Source organism: Globicephala melas, chromosome 11 (assembly GCF_963455315.2).
Source record: "Globicephala melas chromosome 11, mGloMel1.2, whole genome shotgun sequence".
In the NCBI taxonomy this organism is placed as follows: Eukaryota; Metazoa; Chordata; class Mammalia; order Artiodactyla; family Delphinidae; genus Globicephala; species Globicephala melas.
In genome coordinates, this window is record NC_083324.2 from 50,845,253 (window position 1) to 50,863,376 (window position 18,124).

At 36.9% G+C, this 18,124-nt stretch overlaps 1 protein-coding gene across 2 annotated transcripts in view; it reads right to left on the minus strand.

Moving 5' to 3' along the window:
• Nucleotides 1-356: 356 nt before the first annotated feature.
• The window catches only part of PDCD6IP (programmed cell death 6 interacting protein), a 60,997-nt gene continuing 43,229 nt past the window's right edge, over nt 357-18,124 (minus strand). For both annotated transcript variants that reach the window (XM_030830100.2, XM_030830099.2), the window contains exons 13-18: nt 14,881-15,129; nt 14,381-14,515; nt 13,100-13,194; nt 6,194-6,317; nt 4,872-5,068; nt 357-3,972 (exon numbers count right to left, since the gene is read on the minus strand). In XM_030830100.2, the coding sequence (XP_030685960.1) occupies nt 3,798-3,972; nt 4,872-5,068; nt 6,194-6,317; nt 13,100-13,194; nt 14,381-14,515; nt 14,881-15,129 (975 nt within the window). In that variant the 3' untranslated portion in view covers nt 357-3,797. The remainder of the gene's footprint in view (nt 3,973-4,871; nt 5,069-6,193; nt 6,318-13,099; nt 13,195-14,380; nt 14,516-14,880; nt 15,130-18,124) is intronic.

Consider the following 18,124-nt stretch of genomic DNA (forward strand, 5'->3'; position numbering starts at 1 on the left):
ATATAAATGTTTTAAAAGACGAACACATTTCACCATCCCCCTTTCCCTGGTCAATTGACTGTGGTAATCTCGCCAAATATTTCCAAAATTTAACCCAAAAATGGCACCTGAAGAAGAGATTACTCATCTGAAAGATCTGGGTCAAATCGTAAGTGATGAAAATCATGGTCCATCCATGATCAATTACAGGGTTGACAGCTGTAAGAAAACATTTAAACAACACCGTCTTCTTGTCTCATGCAGTTAGTCAAAGTGGGTATTTTTTTATTTCCCAACCCACTGTTTGTCAAAGAAATTAGAGAAATATAAAAGCTGAAGCATAAACACTTTAAATAAGAATTCATACTACAAGGAAGTAAGAATCTTTCAACTTTTATTTCTAGGATACATTTCATCCGGAACCTTTTGTTTTCTTTACAATTTCCCCCTAAGAGAAATGAATACAATAAAAATATCATCCAACTACCAGCAATGTTTGTAAGCAGAAAAGAATCTAAAATCTCTGGTGTGATAATATAGGATTTCTTAAAAAATATAAACTTCATACCAGAAATAAAGCCTGAATATTCTCTTTTTCTCTAAAAATATAATTTTTCCTTCTTTGCTCTTCCATGTAAATCTTATAATCAACCATTTATTTCTAAAGTCTATTTTTAAACTAGTAATGATAATGCTATAGCACTGTTTTTCTCCTACTTTGTATCCTGTTCTGTACTGTGAATCAACTAATAATTGCAGAAGTGTAAAAAAAAAAAAAAAACAACAAAAATAGATGCTGCTAGGTTGTAGCAAGATTTTCCAAGATATCCTGATCCAAAAAAAAAAAAAAAAAAAATTCCCCATCAGCAAACTGAAGTCTACTTAACAAATTGCATTTTGCCATGTTTATGAAATTAGAAAATGTGTAGAAAAAAGCACTTTTGCAAACTGTAAAGCTCTAATGGAAAATATCTTTTTAATCTTTTTTGATTAGATAGGCTGCTGACTGGTACAGAACCAGGGACAGAGGCTCTGTGAAAACTTTTTTTTTTGGTAACTACTTCAATTTGGGGAGAGATTATAAATTGCAAAGAAGTTGGATGCACAGATCTCACAAAGATTGACTGGTTTGCAGTGACATATGACTATTTTTCTTAAATGTAAATAAAGACCAAGAGGCACAGGAGTAGACCAATACTTTACACCAGACTGAGAAGTCAAGCCATCTGTCTCCAACTAGGAATAAGAAATAAGTTAGTTTTTTCCCCACTTCAGACCAGCTCCTTTATGCAGAGCTTCATTACTTATAGTCCATTTTAAAATAGTATTCCAAAGCCTGACATAAATAAATAAAACAAATAGTGTCCTTTCTTTAGTTTAGGAAGATAATCAAAAAGCCTAATTATAAACATAGGTACAACATACCTGAACCAGAGTGATAACTCTCCTACCTCTAAATAAAAAGCATTATCCACAACAACTTTTTAGGGTATTTTGTGGAATACAGGAAGTTAAGCAAAGGATAAAAAAGTTTGGTAACAAAAATAATCCCAGTGAGGGCTTGCTTCTTCTTTGCTAGAATGCAAAACGGACATAAGAGAAACTTCTTTCCATGAGCCACCTTAATGAAACTAGAGTCCTATGAAGACACACCCAGCAATGAAGGGCTGCAGAAATTTGGTCATCTGTACCTAAGACACTAGGTGACCAAAGGGAAGCATCCTCAATCATCTAAAGGATGAGTGAACCAACAAGAGGGAATAGGCCTGGGTTTGCTAACAGAGCTGAACGAGCTGGGTATGCTGAGGAGGCTGCCACGAGGGGCTGTGGAGCCTCCTTCCCTAAAGTTTCTGAACCACCTTCCTGAGCCCTCTGAGAGAAGAGAGGAGGCCTAGTCTAGCACAGGGAATGGCTAAATGGCCTTGTAACTTCTCTGGTGGCCCTCCGATGCACTTACTCTTTTCTTTAGTGCCTTCTTTCCCCAAGAGAATATTCAGGCCAATTTTGTTTTGTTTTGTTTTGTTTTTGCATTAGTGAGAATTATAAACTAGCAATTTGGAATACCCCTAATCTCACTGAGTATCTTACGATAGAAATGATAACTTGAGTAATAATAAGAAGGAACTTAAATGCCATTTACACAAGTCAAACGAGCCCATGTCATATTCTGATGATTCCACATTAATAAAACTTAGCTATGATATGTAAAAAACTATTTTTGCCAAGGTTTTAACTACTGAACTTTAAACCAATTTCAGTATTCCATGTAAAGGTCATTTATGTTGAAGTAACATGCCTTCAAGTTTTCTACATACAACAACAAAGATTTTTAAAGATATACATATATTTTAAACCAATTCACTCCCTTTACAATCACACCTTCAGTCCCACATTTAAAATATAAACCCAAACTGTCAAATGAAAACAACAGTGGACCAACTGATAGTATCATTTAAATGAAACAGTAATTCAAGAGAAGGTTAACATTAAAACTTAGAAAATAAACAGATTCATTGGACATCTACTCATATGCCTGGTATGTTCTGAAATGAACCTCACACAGAACAGACCCCACTGGGATATGAGACAACTCATTCCTTTCTCGCTTTCTCATTCCATGAGGCATGTCTATGCACTCCACTAGGCAAGTCTCACTGAGGTTTATACAGTGATTAGTTTATCCTAACAGCGGAGACTAATATTAAATACACAGCCTATTCCAGAATTGGCATATGCTCCCAACAACTGTTTTGTGCACTCCCTGAATTATAAAATAGTCCAATATTTTAGGAGCATAAAAATGAAAGGGCTTAGATCTATTCATATACATTGTGCATTAAATGTTAGTAGGTTAAGACAGTAAGGTGAAAAAAAGGAACGGAAGGGTACAGTAAATTTTCTTTAAACAATTCCATTACATTAGACAGCACTGTTAATGACATGTATTTATTTTAACCAGATTATGAAAAAAAGAAAAAAAATTATTACCAGAATTTGTATCAATTTCTTGGAGAAGCTCATAATAAAACATTAAATATACATATTTACTTGTATATTTATTTGAAGAATCTTTGGTAGCAATTGTGTTTCTTCCACATTATAGGATTTTTCAAAATAAATGTCAAAATTAATTTACTAACCAGCATATGAAGGATAAATTATGGTTATTATTCTTTTGGTTTTCCTATAAAATGTACTTGAACCTATTAACCTGCATTAATCATGCACTTAACTCATGATCTGTTTAACTTGTGTACACATAAAATGAGAGACTAATACCAGAAAGAAATTAGACAGGAATGAGAATCAATGACAAAACATAACAATGACAACTGTTCTTAAGGAATTTATTTTTAAATTATAAGATTTACAATGTTTTGATTACGCAAAATAGCATAATGAAAATTAAACCAAATCAATAAACCAAAAGAGAAAGATAACTTAGTTTTCTTATCAGTACTGAAACCTTCATTGTAAGCCTCTGATGTTCCCATCATGTCTTATGTAGAACTAAGTATAATAATTTCAAACGTTTCACTTGTGGGTTTAATTTCTCATTTTCAACTTTTATGAACTGTAATGTAATTTATTTCAAATCCTATTAAACTTAGTCTTTATACTGCAACAGCAGCAAATGGCCCATGTGCAATCAAATGTGGAACTGGGGCACAGCTTCTAGCCGCAGACAGAAATTACACACTGCACTCAGTACATCAGAGTACGTTATATTAACCAGAGCGTAGGGTTTAGTACACTTATTGCAGGGTTGGTATTTCTTTCCCTCTGAGCTGAACCAGCTGATCTTCTGAGCTGACACACTACTGCTGTGGATAGTAAGGCTGCTGTGGGGGCTGAGGGAAGGGGTATGAAGGCTGCTGGGGTCCCGGGTACGGAGCCTGTCCAGGGCTCTGGTGATACACTGGCGGATACGGCATATTATACTGGCCGTACGCGTAAGGATTATAGCCCATGGGCATGGGCATTTGGCAATACCTGATGGGAAGAAGAACACAAGAAAGCTGGATTGGTAAATCAAACACTAGAAAATGAAACATACAATAATTATTCTAAAATGAAGTTTTTTCAAGAAAGCCATTCAATGGAGAAAAAAAACAGCTGTTTCAAGGTACTTGCTAGAGAAAAGTGTTCTATCCTGTTATTAATTGAAATGCAAGAAAAAAGTGTTGAATGCTACCCAAAAAATAAGATTGTTGAAGGAAATAAGACTAAATATTCAACTATGAACAAGGAATAAAAACGGAAGCCCTTAAATCTAATGTGGCAATCTAAGTACACTTCTGTTTCACAAGATTCAATGTTCACTGTAAGGCTCATAAATTTACTATTTACAAAGTTTTAACGTTTGGAAGATACAATATACTTTACTAAGTTTGGAAGACATTTTAAAAGATAGTTAAATGTCTGGATTTTTAAGACTAAAACAACTATCACAAAGGCAGCTGATCTTTAAGAAAACACATGCCATAATTAGACAGATTTCTATTTAAGAGTTGATCAGAATGCCAAGACATCAAAGTACAGGTATGTAAAGAAGGCTTTATCAACCTTGCTATGCTAAGCTCAGAAAAGGCACCTACCTGTTTGTCACCTAAATAAAGAAGACCAAGGAAACATTCTGAATTCCATACAGAAGAGATATATTTAATATAAACCCAGTATGTAAAAACTAAAATTAAATAAGCCTGGGAAATGGCTATTCAACGACTCAAAAAAAGTGACTATAACTTACTTTTATTTCTACGTGAGCTGACAATGTAGCTTACTCATTCATGACACCTCCATTCAGAGAAGGGGTGAGCTTGTTTTTAAAAGACTAACCAGAGCTAGAAACATGAGCCAATTCATTGGGATATACAAAGTTTCAGCCTTACCCGGGATACCCTGGATAGGTGGGGTATGGAGGTCCCTGGGCCTGCAGAGGGGGAGCTGAACCAGGAGTCTGTGATGGAGCTGGTGCAGTGGTCCCAGTGCTCGCTGGAGCTGGAGCTGGAGCTGGAGCAGTAGCAGGAGTTCGATTTGCTGGAAGCACAGGAGGTGGAGGCCTGGCTGGGGGCTGGGGCTTAGTAGGCTGTAAGAAAAAGTCAGCACTGACAAAATGTGTCAGGTTTCTGTCAAACTGCTATCAATCAAAATAAAAGGGCATATGAGAAACTCTAGAATCCAACCAAACATATTTCTAATTCCCATTCTTAAATGTGGGCTTATTACTCCAGAAATGTACTGTAGCTGAAAAGTAATTCTCCAATTTGTGGATACTCCATAGCCACTGCTCTTTCCCTGATGCCTAATATTTAATCATTTACTGTTCACTACTGCTCCCATCAATGGTTAGACATTTGAGGTGGGAGGAAGGAGCAGGTCAGGTACCGTTTATTCCTGTTATCTCTTCCTGGCCCCATGAATTTTCATATGAAAATTTTTAAACACCAGAAAACTTAAAAGACTACTATTATAAACAATCACGTTTACCAATTAAATTAATTATTAACGTTTGGCCATCTTTGCTTTATCTATATCCATATATTTATCTATCTATATATTTGCAGAACCATTTGAAAGTTAAGTTGCAAACTTCAGGACACCAGCCCGAAAGACTTCAGCATACCAGTCCTATTATTCTCCTACATAATCACAATACCATTTCACCTGAGAAAATTAATAATTATTTCCTAATATCATTGAGTATCCACTCCACATTCAAGTTTCCCTATTTATCACAAAATCTCTTCTAGGCGTTTTTATGAACCAAGATCCAGCTGAGGTTCATGTATTGCATTTGATTATTATGAATCGTTCCTCTCTTTTAATCTAGAATATGCCCCCTGTCTATTTTTTTCTATGACATTTGCTTTTAGAAAAGACCAAGCCAGGTGTCTCACAGAATGTTCCAGTTCTAGACTGTCCAACTGTTCCTAACAGCACAATTTAATTTCTTGTTTTATCACTCTATTTGCTATAAACTGAAAGTTGATTCTAAAGACTTCATTAGATTTAGTTAAACATTTTTAGGCAAGAATCCATGAGTGATGCTGTATTCTTTATACTGCAAAACATCAGAAAGTTGAGGTTGGTCACCTGATCAAAGTGGTGACCACCAGACCTCTACAATGTAAAGTCTGTGTTATCCTTTACAGCAAGCAAGCTGTCAAGAACACGTAAAACTTGCATTTTAAAAATGTGGTTGCTTACTGACCGGCATGGTTCTCGGCGCTGGAGTTGGAGGCATTGGCGTGTGTCCCCCTGCGGGAGAGGACTGATACGCAGGTGTAGGAATTGAAGGAGCACTAGGTTCTCTGGCAATGCTTTGTTGCAAGTCCCTTATTAAAGACAGAAGTGTTAGAAATTAACACAATTTTGAAAACCAACACATACAAAATACCAGATCTTTTTCTTACCTTCTTTTCTTCATGTATGAAACACAGAAAATATACTCAAAACAATGATGGTATTTTAAAATATACTACATTTCTGTTCTTGACTAGAACTAACTGAAATCTTCTTTCTTCCTACTATTGAATAAAATAAAGTTAGTTCTTATTCTGTTTCTGAAGACCAGGGAAAAAGGTAAACTTTTTCAGAGATCATAGTTAGAGCCAGACTAAGGAACATGTCAAACTGAGCAAGTGAGCCTAAGAAACTGCCCTCTCTCTAACAGGAGGTCATCCCCTAGATGAGAAACTCGTAACATAATAATCTAATAATTATCAGAAAACTACAACTGTACATAGTTACCTAGCTAATATTTTAATCGCTGTATTGTATCAGTGTTTACAAAAAACAACAACCTATTCGAAACCACTGAGCAAATTTCTTGATGAAAACTTTAAAACCATTGTGCAAATTTCTTGATGAAAGCTTTCTGAAAGATATTCGAAATGTGGCACCGAGATAGTTTATGTTAAAAGATACCTCATAATCTATTATTAAGGTAAATTCATTAAACATAGAGGTTGAAAGGACTATTAAAATACAGTATTAAAAATTTTGTTAATATTTTAAAGCCTCCTCTAACAGTAAATTGGAATCTCACTAAACAAAACCCTAAAGTAAAATACACTCTATGAAATACTTGGTATTGATCAACTTCTCACTGTGCTGATTCACAAGCACAGAGCAGTAAACATGACGTGTCCTGAAATGTCTGCAACAGGACCTACTGTCTTGATGTAACAATTAACAGCAACTCCAAGTCCCCCAGACCACACTTTCACTGTCAAAAACAATCCCAGTTGTAAGATAAATTAGACACTCCACATAGAAAGAAAACTTACACACATTCATCAAGAAATCAAAACTACTTCATAATGTTTGTAAATTTGTAATAAATGCTTACAATATAAACTGTAAGTTTTTAGTCAATATTAAAATTTGAAAAAGGTCAAACTTTGAAACATCTAATATATATGTGTGTATATATATAACTCACATATAATAAATATAACAATTATATTTAATATTTTATTTATTTATTATAATTATCTTCACAACTATTTAATTAGATTTTGAATACATTTAATCATAAACACAGTATCTAGCCTGTATAATTATAATATATTATAAAGCACATAAGACATAATATTTTTTCCTTTGATAGACTCCAGAGATGGTTGCAGTAAATAACACATTTATAGGACAAATGAGAATTTCCTAGCCACTTACTAATTATATAAATCAAAGCTATTAAATCACAGAGCCATTTCTGTTTGTTTCACAAACTGGGCTTCTCTGCAAGATTGAGTCTGAACAAAGGGTTCTATGGCTAAAAAAAAAAAGGCCAGGGGTACAGATAAAATGTCAAAAATAAAGTTAGACTAGTTGGTGGTACTATAAAAAACATGAAATCCCTATAATTATTTAGATTAATTTAATATAATTTTCTGAAAAGGTAATATATTCACTTGATTCAAAAACTAAAAAGTGACAGGCCACTCGCTATCTACAAATTCTCATTCCACCATTCACTACCACAAACAGACAGCCACTATTTTTTATTTCTTATGAACCTGACCAGAGCTTCCTTATCAGAAATAAACCAATTCAAATGTGTTGGGTTTTTTTTGTGGTACGCAGGCCTCTCACTGTTGTGGCCTCTCCCGTTGCGGAGCACAGGCTCCGGACGTGCAGGCTCAGTGGCCATGGCTCATGGGCCCAGCCGCTCTGCAGCATGTGGGATCTTCCCAGACTGGGGCATGAACCCGCGTCCCCTGCATCGGCAGGCGGACTCTCAACCACTGCGCCACCAGGGAAGCCCTGTATTTTTATCTTCTCCGTTTTTACATAAGAAGCATACTTTACACTGTCTGTAACCTTATTTTTTTTTTTACCATTAATTATTTATCTCAGAGATTTTTCTACATGGGTTAATAGAAAACATTCTTTTTTTTTTTTTTTAAATAGCTGCATAGTATTTCACTGCACAGATGTAGCTTTATTTCACCAGCCCAACCAGGGATCGAACTCGTGCCCCCTGCAGTGGAAGCGTGGAGTCTTAACCACTGGACCACCAGGGAAATCCCTGAAAAATGTTATTTCAGAGTAATTTTAATTCATATTTATTTTATATTGAGCGAAGGTAGGTATTTTTTCATATGCTTAAGAACCACTCATATTTCATCTGCAGAATTTCTGTTCACATCCTTTCCCAATTTTTCTACTGAGTTTTTTTCTCCTCATTAGTATCTAGGAGTTCTTTATAAATTACGTATATTTGCCTTTTGCCCATGAATAAGTTTCAAATATTTTTCCCCAGTTTATTACATTTTGACTCTTATCATGTTATGATGAACTTTTTTTTTTATGGCTTCTGGGTTTGAAGTCAGAATTACAAAGACCCTTCCTATTTCAGCTTTACTAAGAAATTCTCTCATATTCTCTCTTCATTTCATTTTATACATTTCAATTATGATCCTTTTGGAACTTATTCTGAGGTAAAAATAACTTGTTTTCTAAATGGCTAAGCACATGTTTCTAACTTCTTCTTACTGATTTAGGATTTTTTCTTTCACTAAATTCACATATGTATTTGAATCTACTCCTATCTTCTATTCTGTCTTTGGTCTAATCACGTGCCAGTATCACTGTGTTTTAGAGACACTATTACATATTTTAGTATCTGGCAAATTAGTTTCCCCTTACTGTTGTTATTATTCAGTTTTCCTGGCTAATCTTGTTTAACTGTTTTTCTACTTGAGCTTTAGGATCAACTTGTCTAGTTTTACATGAAAATCTGTTGATTCCTTTTTTAATCAAAGTTATGTTGAGGGACTTCCCTGGTGGTCCAGTGGTAAAGAATCCGCCTTCCAATGCAGGGGACGCGGGTTTGATCCCCGGTCAGGGAACTAACATTCCACATGCCACGGGGCAACTAAGCCCGCGCGCCACAACTACTGAGCTTGCGTGCCTCAACAAGAGAGCCTGCATGCCGCAAACTACAGAGCCCATGTGCCACAACGACAGAGCCCACGTGTCCTGGAGTCCCCACACCACAACTACAGAGCCCATGCGCCCTAGAGCCCGAGCACCACAACTAGAGAGAAGCCCAAGTACTGCAACAAAGAGACCACGTGCTGCAACGAAAGATCCCGCATGCCGCAACTAAGACCTGATGCAGCCAAAACAGTTAAAAAGAAAATAAATAAATGAATATTTTAAAAAATTATGTTGAGGGCTTCCCTGGTGGCGCAGTGGTTGAGAATCCGCCTGCCGATGCAGGGGACGTGGGTTCATGCCCCGGTCCGGGAGGATCCCACATGCCGCGGAGCGGCTGGGCCCGTCAGCCATGGCCGCTGAGCCTGCGCGTCCGGAGCCTGTGCTCCGCAGTGGGGGAGGCCACAACAGTGAGAGGCCCGCGTACCACAAAAAAAAAAAAAAAAAAAATTATGTTGAATACATAAGTTTCTTTAGAACTGACATCTTCATGAAGCTGTCTCATCCTATCTAAGGACATGATACGTCTTTCAGCTTGCTCAAGTCCTCTTTTGTGTCCTTGAATAGTGTTTCAAAGTTTTCTTCATACTGGTCTAATAAATGACAAATTTATTCCTATGTATTTTATCTTCCTTATTGCTATTTTAAGTGAAGTCTTTTCCTCCATTATATCTTCTATGTGTTTATTTGTATGAAGGCTATTGATTTATTTTTAAATATTTATTTATTTGGCTGCACTGTGGGACCTTTCTTTAGTTGCTGCATGTGGGATTCAGCTCCCTGACCAGGGATCGAACCCAGGCCCCCTGCATTGCAAGTGCGGAGTCTTAGTCACTGGACCACCAGGGAAGTCCCAAGGCTATTGATTTCTACAAATTATTTTTATAATCACCTATCTTCAGTAACAATTCCTTTATTATTTGCAGTTTGAGGGTTGATTCTTTTGGGTTTTCAAGATGTGTAATCATAAAGTCTGTAAGTAGTGATCATTTTACCTCCTCCTTTCCAATTTTTCTATCTCTAATTTCTTTTTCTTTTCTAATGGTATAGTCTGGTACTGCCAATATAGTATTAAATAATAGCATTGATAATGGGCATTTGTCTTTTGGGGAAATGTTTATAGCATTTCTCCATTAACCATGAAGCTGAGTTTTGTGCAGATATAAACAGATAAATAGATCTATTGTATATATACACACATACACATATATTTTCATGTTAAGGAAGTCAATTAATTCCTATTTTGAGTACCAGAATAGTTATTTTCTCATGCTTTTTCCTCATCTATGAAGAGAATCTTTTTCTCCTTAGATGTAAAAATACTGGATCAATCACTGCATTACTGGAATAACCACCCACTCCCCCTTGGTCATGCTTCTTTATTAATATACTGAAGAATATCAATGGCAAGTATTTTATTTAGAAATTTCGCATCCATATTCATAAATGAAACTGGTCTGAAGACTTCTGTTTTAATCTTTGTCAGATTCACTTATCAGTAAAACTAACTTGGAGGGTTTTTTTTTAAACCTCCAGAACCATTTAAAAAGCATTCTAGGGCTTCCCTGGTGGCGCAGTGGTTAAGAATCCGCCTGCCAATGCAGGGGACACGGGTTCAAGCCCTGGTCCGGGAAGATCCCACATGCCGCGGGGCAGCTAAGCCCGTGAGCCACAACTACTGAGCCCACACACCACAACTACTGAAGCCCGCGTGCCTAGAGCCTGTGCTCCGCAACAAGAGAAGCCACCACAATGAGAAGCCCGCATGCAGCAACAAAGACCCAATGCAACCAAAAATAAATTAATTAAAAAAAAAAATTCTAATTATTTGCTTTTTAAAGGTTTAGTAGAAAAACTGAAAACAACTGGCCCTGCTCTTTCTTGGGGGGTGGAAGAAAGTAGCTCTTAACTTCGTCCACTTCTTCAATGGGAAACTGTTTAAACATGGACAGAGATAAGAATAATGGTCAGGTCATATGAAGGGCTCAAGAAAGGCTCATGAGTATAATAGTCTCTGGGTCCTTTACATTCATTACTAATTGAGCACATGGCTCTGTATACACCTGAAGGACAGGTTGACTGGATATAAAATCTTTGCCTCACATTTGCTTCGAGTTCCAATAAGCAATCATTCCACTCTCTTCTAGTATGCAGTGCTGCCAGCCTGAATTTTTTTTCACCTTTTTATAAACTTACCTGATCTTTTTGCCTGACTGCCTTAATAGGATCCTACCATTATCTTTCAAGACTAATAATTTATATGCTGGGGTGTTGACAGTTCTTGTTCATTTCTCCTGACCGTATTATATACCCTTTCAACAAGCCTTATTTTAGGAAAATGTTCTTGAGTAATATCATTAAATATTTGTTCTGTTCACTGTTTTGGTTTTTATTCTTTGAAGGGAATTCAATTTTACATATATTGGATCTCCTCTGCCCACTTTCTCTAATCCTTTTTAATCCTTTCCTTACTCTGGTTTCATTTTCTTTGATTTCTTCTTTTCTACTTTGTGCTCCTGTGTTTTCTTCATCATCTATCCTCCGTTTTGCTCCTTCCCATTTCATCTTATACGTGTGATGGCTTTGTTCTTCTCTTCCACTTGTTTCCTGAATCCCGACACCTCACGTTTTAGTGCCTCCTGTTTTCTTACCATTTTCCTTGAGTTCTGGCACTTGTTTGTGGTGATCCTTAATGACTGTTTCCTAGCCTTTTTTTTTTTTTAATTCATGGTAAATTTTTTATCTGTTCTGTGACGACATTATTCTGGTGAATGTTCTTCATCTATTAAGTTTAGTAAAATTTTGTTCTGTTTCTCACCTCAATGAATATAGTATATTTGTATCGATGCTGTGTCAACTCTCTATTCATTACTCCACATGGAATGAGTCCTATGTTACTCGCCCAGCTTTCCCAGTAGGCCCCTGCAGAAAGTGACTTTGCTGACATTTTCTGAGCTATAAACCCTCTCTCCCTCATGTTCTATGCCTCTAGCTTCATGTAAGGAATCTATTTGCCACTTCAAAGTAAACTGTTTATGTTTATTGGCATTTCCTAAGATCTGTTACCCTGAGCTATTCTATCACTTCTGTGACATCACTGTTCTTCCTACATCTAGAGTTTCCACTCCTTTTCACCCTTTTGTTCTCAGATCATGCAGTTGTTTCCTTGCTGCTTTGTAAAACACCATGGAGGGGACTTCCCTGGTGGTGCAGTGGTTAAGAATCCACCTGCCAATGCAGGGGACACGGGTTTGATCCCTGATCCAGGAAGATCCCATATGCCACGGAGCAACTAAGCCCGTGCACCACAACTACTGAGCCTGCGCTCTAGAGCCTGCAAGCCACAACTACTGAGTCCACACGCCACAACTACTTAAGCCCGCATGCCAAGAACCCATGCTCCACAACAAGAGAAGCCACCCCTCGCCACAACTAGAAAAAGCCCGCGTGCAGCAACAAAGACCCAACACAGCCAAGAATAAAAAATAAATAAATATATAAAAAAGCAAATAAACAAACAAACACCATGGAGGAAAGGAAAGAAACTGCCAACTCACACTGCCAACTCACCACAAAAGTCTCCACATATGATTTTTTTAAAAGAGGTAGCAAGAATATTTTTTTTAAAGAAAAATACTTCAAAAGTACAATTTAATACACAAAATAAACTTACTTTAAGAGTTCATCCCTCTCTGTCTTCCGTGCAAACACTATATCACTGCATTTGTTCTGGAACCTGATGAGTATTTCAGTCAGCTCATTGTAAAACTACAAGTAAAGAACAAACACAAGTGATAAGCCGGAACAATTTTTAATCTAAGAGGAACACAATCTAAAGCTCCTTTGTCAATAACAGTTAAAGCTAAAGAGCTAAAATCCTATGCATGAGAGACAGTCATACCACTTTAAGTCCAATAACTTAATATTAAATATGACCTAAGATTCCCTAAGAAAATAAAAATAATAAAATCATCGTTAGAAAGCACTGCCACCAAAAATTAAGTGGCAACAAGTTAAAAGTTTCATGATTGTAAACAAGTTCCCAATTCCTAGAGAAAAGTCAACTTCTTAATAAACACTCTAAACCTATTTAAGTGGAAGTATTAGATCTGCACATTCACTTCAGAAATGCAGGCATCATTTCAGAAACCCTCAGAAGAATTTGCAAAGGCACTCTGGTGAGTTTTCTCAGCTTATCTATTTCAACAAAGCATTTTAAACCGAATTAAAATGGCATTTTACTATCCTCTCTCTTTGGAAGGCTTTGGCAGTATTTCTATGCTCTCTTCAGAGGGTTTTACATTATATCTACCGTATTTGCATCAAGAGAACTTTATTAAGTGATCATTATGGAGTTAAAGGTACCAAAAGGAATTATGTATTTGAAAAACTTAAAAATCACTTGTTCCCTCAAAAGCAAAGTAATTGGTAAAAACAAATATAAGCATTTCCCTGAAATATCTAAAGGAAAGGCAAGAAAATACTTAAACATATTTAGTAAGCACTCTGAGTCATAAGCAGATCACAAATCTATCATAATCCACACCACCAGCACAGAATATAAAAGTCATACACACCCCCTTCCCCACCACATATCGGCTTTCACTACTACTCCTCTTCCCTCATAATTCACTCAGATTGGCCAACTTTCTACCCCCCAACAAAGTGTCACTGATCTTTTGACCTCTCTGTGCTAATTCCTGCTACCTGAAAGGAATGCCTACACATCCTCTTTCTGCCTGGTGAAATGTAAAATTCATTCTGCAAAGTTCCCATGAAATACTCCCACCTTCATTAAGCTTTCTCCCATTTATACCAAAGCTCTCAGGAGCCAAAGTCATTAAAGCTAAGAAATTCAAGACAGAATGATTTGGTCCAACTGGTAATACCAATTAACTTCCCAAACTCACATCCACACTGGTTAGTTAGCTCTTGTTTCTTTTGTGCTTCATACCTTTGTGCCCTCCTTCAAATTAGCTACAAGTTCAACAAAGTTGTCATACGCAGTGGCTAAATTCTTCAAAACTTCTTCTCTTAAATTAGCTTCATTGTTAGACTGTTTCATTTTTGAAAATTCCTGGTGTGAGACCTTATTAAAAGAAAGATTTATGCAGTTACACTTATTTATCAAGTTACTATAGCTCATAACATTTGTACTGATACTTCCCCAACTATGAAAATCATATATGATTTCCTGCAGCTATTACGAGGTATTTACCTAGTTATTACTAGATATTTACCTAATATATTCCTTTTGCAGTAACACAGTACTTTACAGCTTTCCTTAAGTAAAAAATACCACAAATTCAGTGGGCATGAAAATATAACCAATAACGTTTACAGATTTCTATTAATATGTAACATTTGCAAAAAACACAATCCTAATTGGATACAGATTTAGTCCAGGTTTATCCTTCCTGTAATTTTTTTAATAAAAATCTTATTAAACTTTACCTGAATATTTTTAAGAAGTTCTTCTTGTTTCTTTAGAGATTCTTGGACTTTAGTTGTAAGACCCCCATAGATTCGATCCAGTTCAGTAACAGAAATAGCTTCTTCATTTATCACACCATCTTGAGCCAGAGCAGTCAAAAATTTGCTCGTCATGTCAAAATTCACTGATTTCAGGTCATTCTCCAGCCCCTCTCTTTCCTTCTTTACTTCATCAAGATTTGTCAGTAAGGATTTTAAGACATTTACAACCTAAACAATTTAAGAAACTTAGTTTAACTGCCCAAAAAACAGAAGCCAATTTCAAGAAAGGAATTATATACAAAGGTTCACCAGGGTCAGGGAGAGACGATCTCTCAGAGAGCCAAGTATAAATTGTACATCAGGTTTATTTAGATACAGACATTGCTGTACCTTTAGTGGATTCAGATTGCAATAGCAGCAGCAATAATGATAACAGATCTACTGAACATCTATTATGTGCCAGGCACTGTCCTAAACACTTTACAAATATAATTTAATGTATTCCTTACAATACCCTATAGGGTATATATTTATTACCTCTATTCCACAGATGGAGAAATTGCGTCCCAGAAAAATTAAGTTAACATGCCTAAGGTTACACAGCTACTAAAAGGAGCAGAGGTGAAATCTGAGACCTAAGCCTGCCTAACTCCAAACCAATCTCTTAACCTTGCTACACTACACTGCATCCTTGTCACGAGGTAGAGGAAAGTATATATATATATTTTTAAATATTTATTTAATTTTATTTATTTATTTATTATTTGGCTGCGTCGGGTCTTAGTTGCAGCATGTGGGATCTTCACTGCAGCACACAGGATTCTCTCTAGTTGTGGCGTGTGGGTTTTCTCTCTCTAGTTGTGGCAGGTGGGCTCCAGAGTGAGTGGGCTCTGTAGTTTGCAGCACACGGGCGCTCTAGTTGAAGCGCGCGGGCTTAGTTGCCCCGCAGCATGTGGGATCTTAGTTCCCTGACCAGGGATTGAACCCATGTCCTCTGCATTGGAAGGCGGATTCTTTACCACTGGACTACTAGGGAAGTCCCCAGAAGGTATGTTTTTGTCAAGTAAAGAGATACCCTATTTTGCCGACCTAGCGAGACTGAGAGAGAGAGAGACATGGAGACAGAAACAGAGATACGGATATACACGGAGAGAGCACTCGAGAGAGACAGACAGACAGAAAGCTATAAGCTGTATGTTTCTTTTATATCCTGGGAGAGAAAGAGCGGGCGGGTTCTGTATCTCTCTTCGCATCATGAGTTCTGCCTCTTACTCGGTCCAGGCAGTCTCTAACACCCACGTGATTCATAAACACCCCGTTGTAGTAACAGTGTTAGAGTGTTCAAGCGCCCTGTAAGGCCACACATGAGCTGCCCCCTTTCACTCACATCTCTTCACACTTCTCCTAGGACCAGAAGGGAGAACAGCAACCCCAAGCCCTCTATTCTGCTTGCCCCAGGGATGCTTATAGAAAGAAAGTGGGGAAAGACAAAGGAAGAAGGGGCCGTCCATGAACCCCATCTACACCTCTGTCTGTCTTCTTACCAGCAGCACTTCCAGCTCCAAAGGATCTGCTCACCTACTGCCTGTTTCTAAGAAGCTCTGTCCGGCTCTTCAGTCCACGGTCTTAGTTAGCTCCCTGACAAGAGGGTCCAGAGCGACCTTCCCATGTGAAAACCAAAGCCCTGAGGAAAAGTCTCAAGTTTCTTCTACATTTTGGCCTCTGTTACCACCGTATCTCCTAAGTGTCCTTCCTATCTTAAATTCACTCTCGTAACATGCAGAGCAGTGCAAAGAAATGGTCTTAGAGGTCCAAGAAGCATCAAACCACAGACACTCTTAAAAGGAAGGAAGAGGAGAAAGAATCATACCTGGATGGACATGGCAAAGTCTATTAAAGGGATCTAGTAGAATTTGATGTTAGACAAAGTGGAGCAAAGTCTTGCTTCCAAATGACTTCCAGGACATATTGTTAAATGAAAAAAGGTACAAAAGCGTTATGTATGGTATGTCGCATTTTGAGTGAGAAGAGAAATCAGAATATAAAGCTATACACACACATAATATATGATATGTATCTGTGTGCATATGTATTTTTCACAAAAATAAAAGCACTAAGCAGAAACCAAAAACTAATGAATATTGTTACTTACATAGAGCAGATGGGAAGAAGGTAGAAAGAAAAGGGGTGAGATTTCTCTGCATGAACCTTTTGAATCACGAACATTCTTTTACACATCCAAAACACAAAATTAAATCAAATCGTGAATACAGAAACAAATGAAACTAGTTGTCTAGCAAAGTGAAATATGATGACATAGAAAAAAAAACTTCAACTCTGACTACACTCCCTTAGTGAATATAATGGGCTTAGTTACTGTGTAACCAAGGGCAGTTTACCCGGAAAACTCAATTTTCTCATCTGCAAAACAAGAATAATAATAGTACCTATATGCCAGGACTGTTGTAAAGACTGAAATAATCCATATAAAGTGCTCAATGTAATTTCTAACATAGGCTAAGTGTTCAGTCAGTAGTAGCCATTATCATTAACTGTTAGTTAGGTTTCATGGTTTAACTCTATACTTCAGGTGCATTGTGGACTAAAGAGGCTTAGGCATCTGAGCACTCAGACAAGAACAGAGTAACAAGAAGGAACAGACCAAGAATTAAGTATCCCTTATTTTGCTGAATTATAACTATTTCTGTAACTATGTGACACATTTTGTATTGGGGGTATGTAACAGCATATAAATTTGAAAAGGCTGCAATAGTTTTATCTGTTGGCATATTTAAACTGATAACGGAAACTCAACCATGACTATGACCCTATGTGAAGGTTGCTTGGCTATTAGGAGAGTAAGAAAGGTCATTTTCCTCTATATATAAGTTATGTCTAACGAAAGTTAGAAAATGTTTAAGTAGCCAAGTGAAATAAAGCTGGGGGAGAAATAGGAATATGCAGAATTGGTCTTAAAAAATAGTCTAGTAAACAAAGCTGAAAGTCAGGAACACTATTATCTTGAAATAGATGACTGTCTCTTACAGTATAAAAACGAAGATCCTCTAAGTACCTAAAACCAGATGCCCAAACAGAACAAAGACAAATAACTAGTTAGTTGGCCTGTTCATAATGAAAGAAAAAAACAGTCCTACCTGTTATGCTTGGACCTCTTAATAAAACATGTACTTTGTATCACTTTAATAATCAGCAATTCAAATGC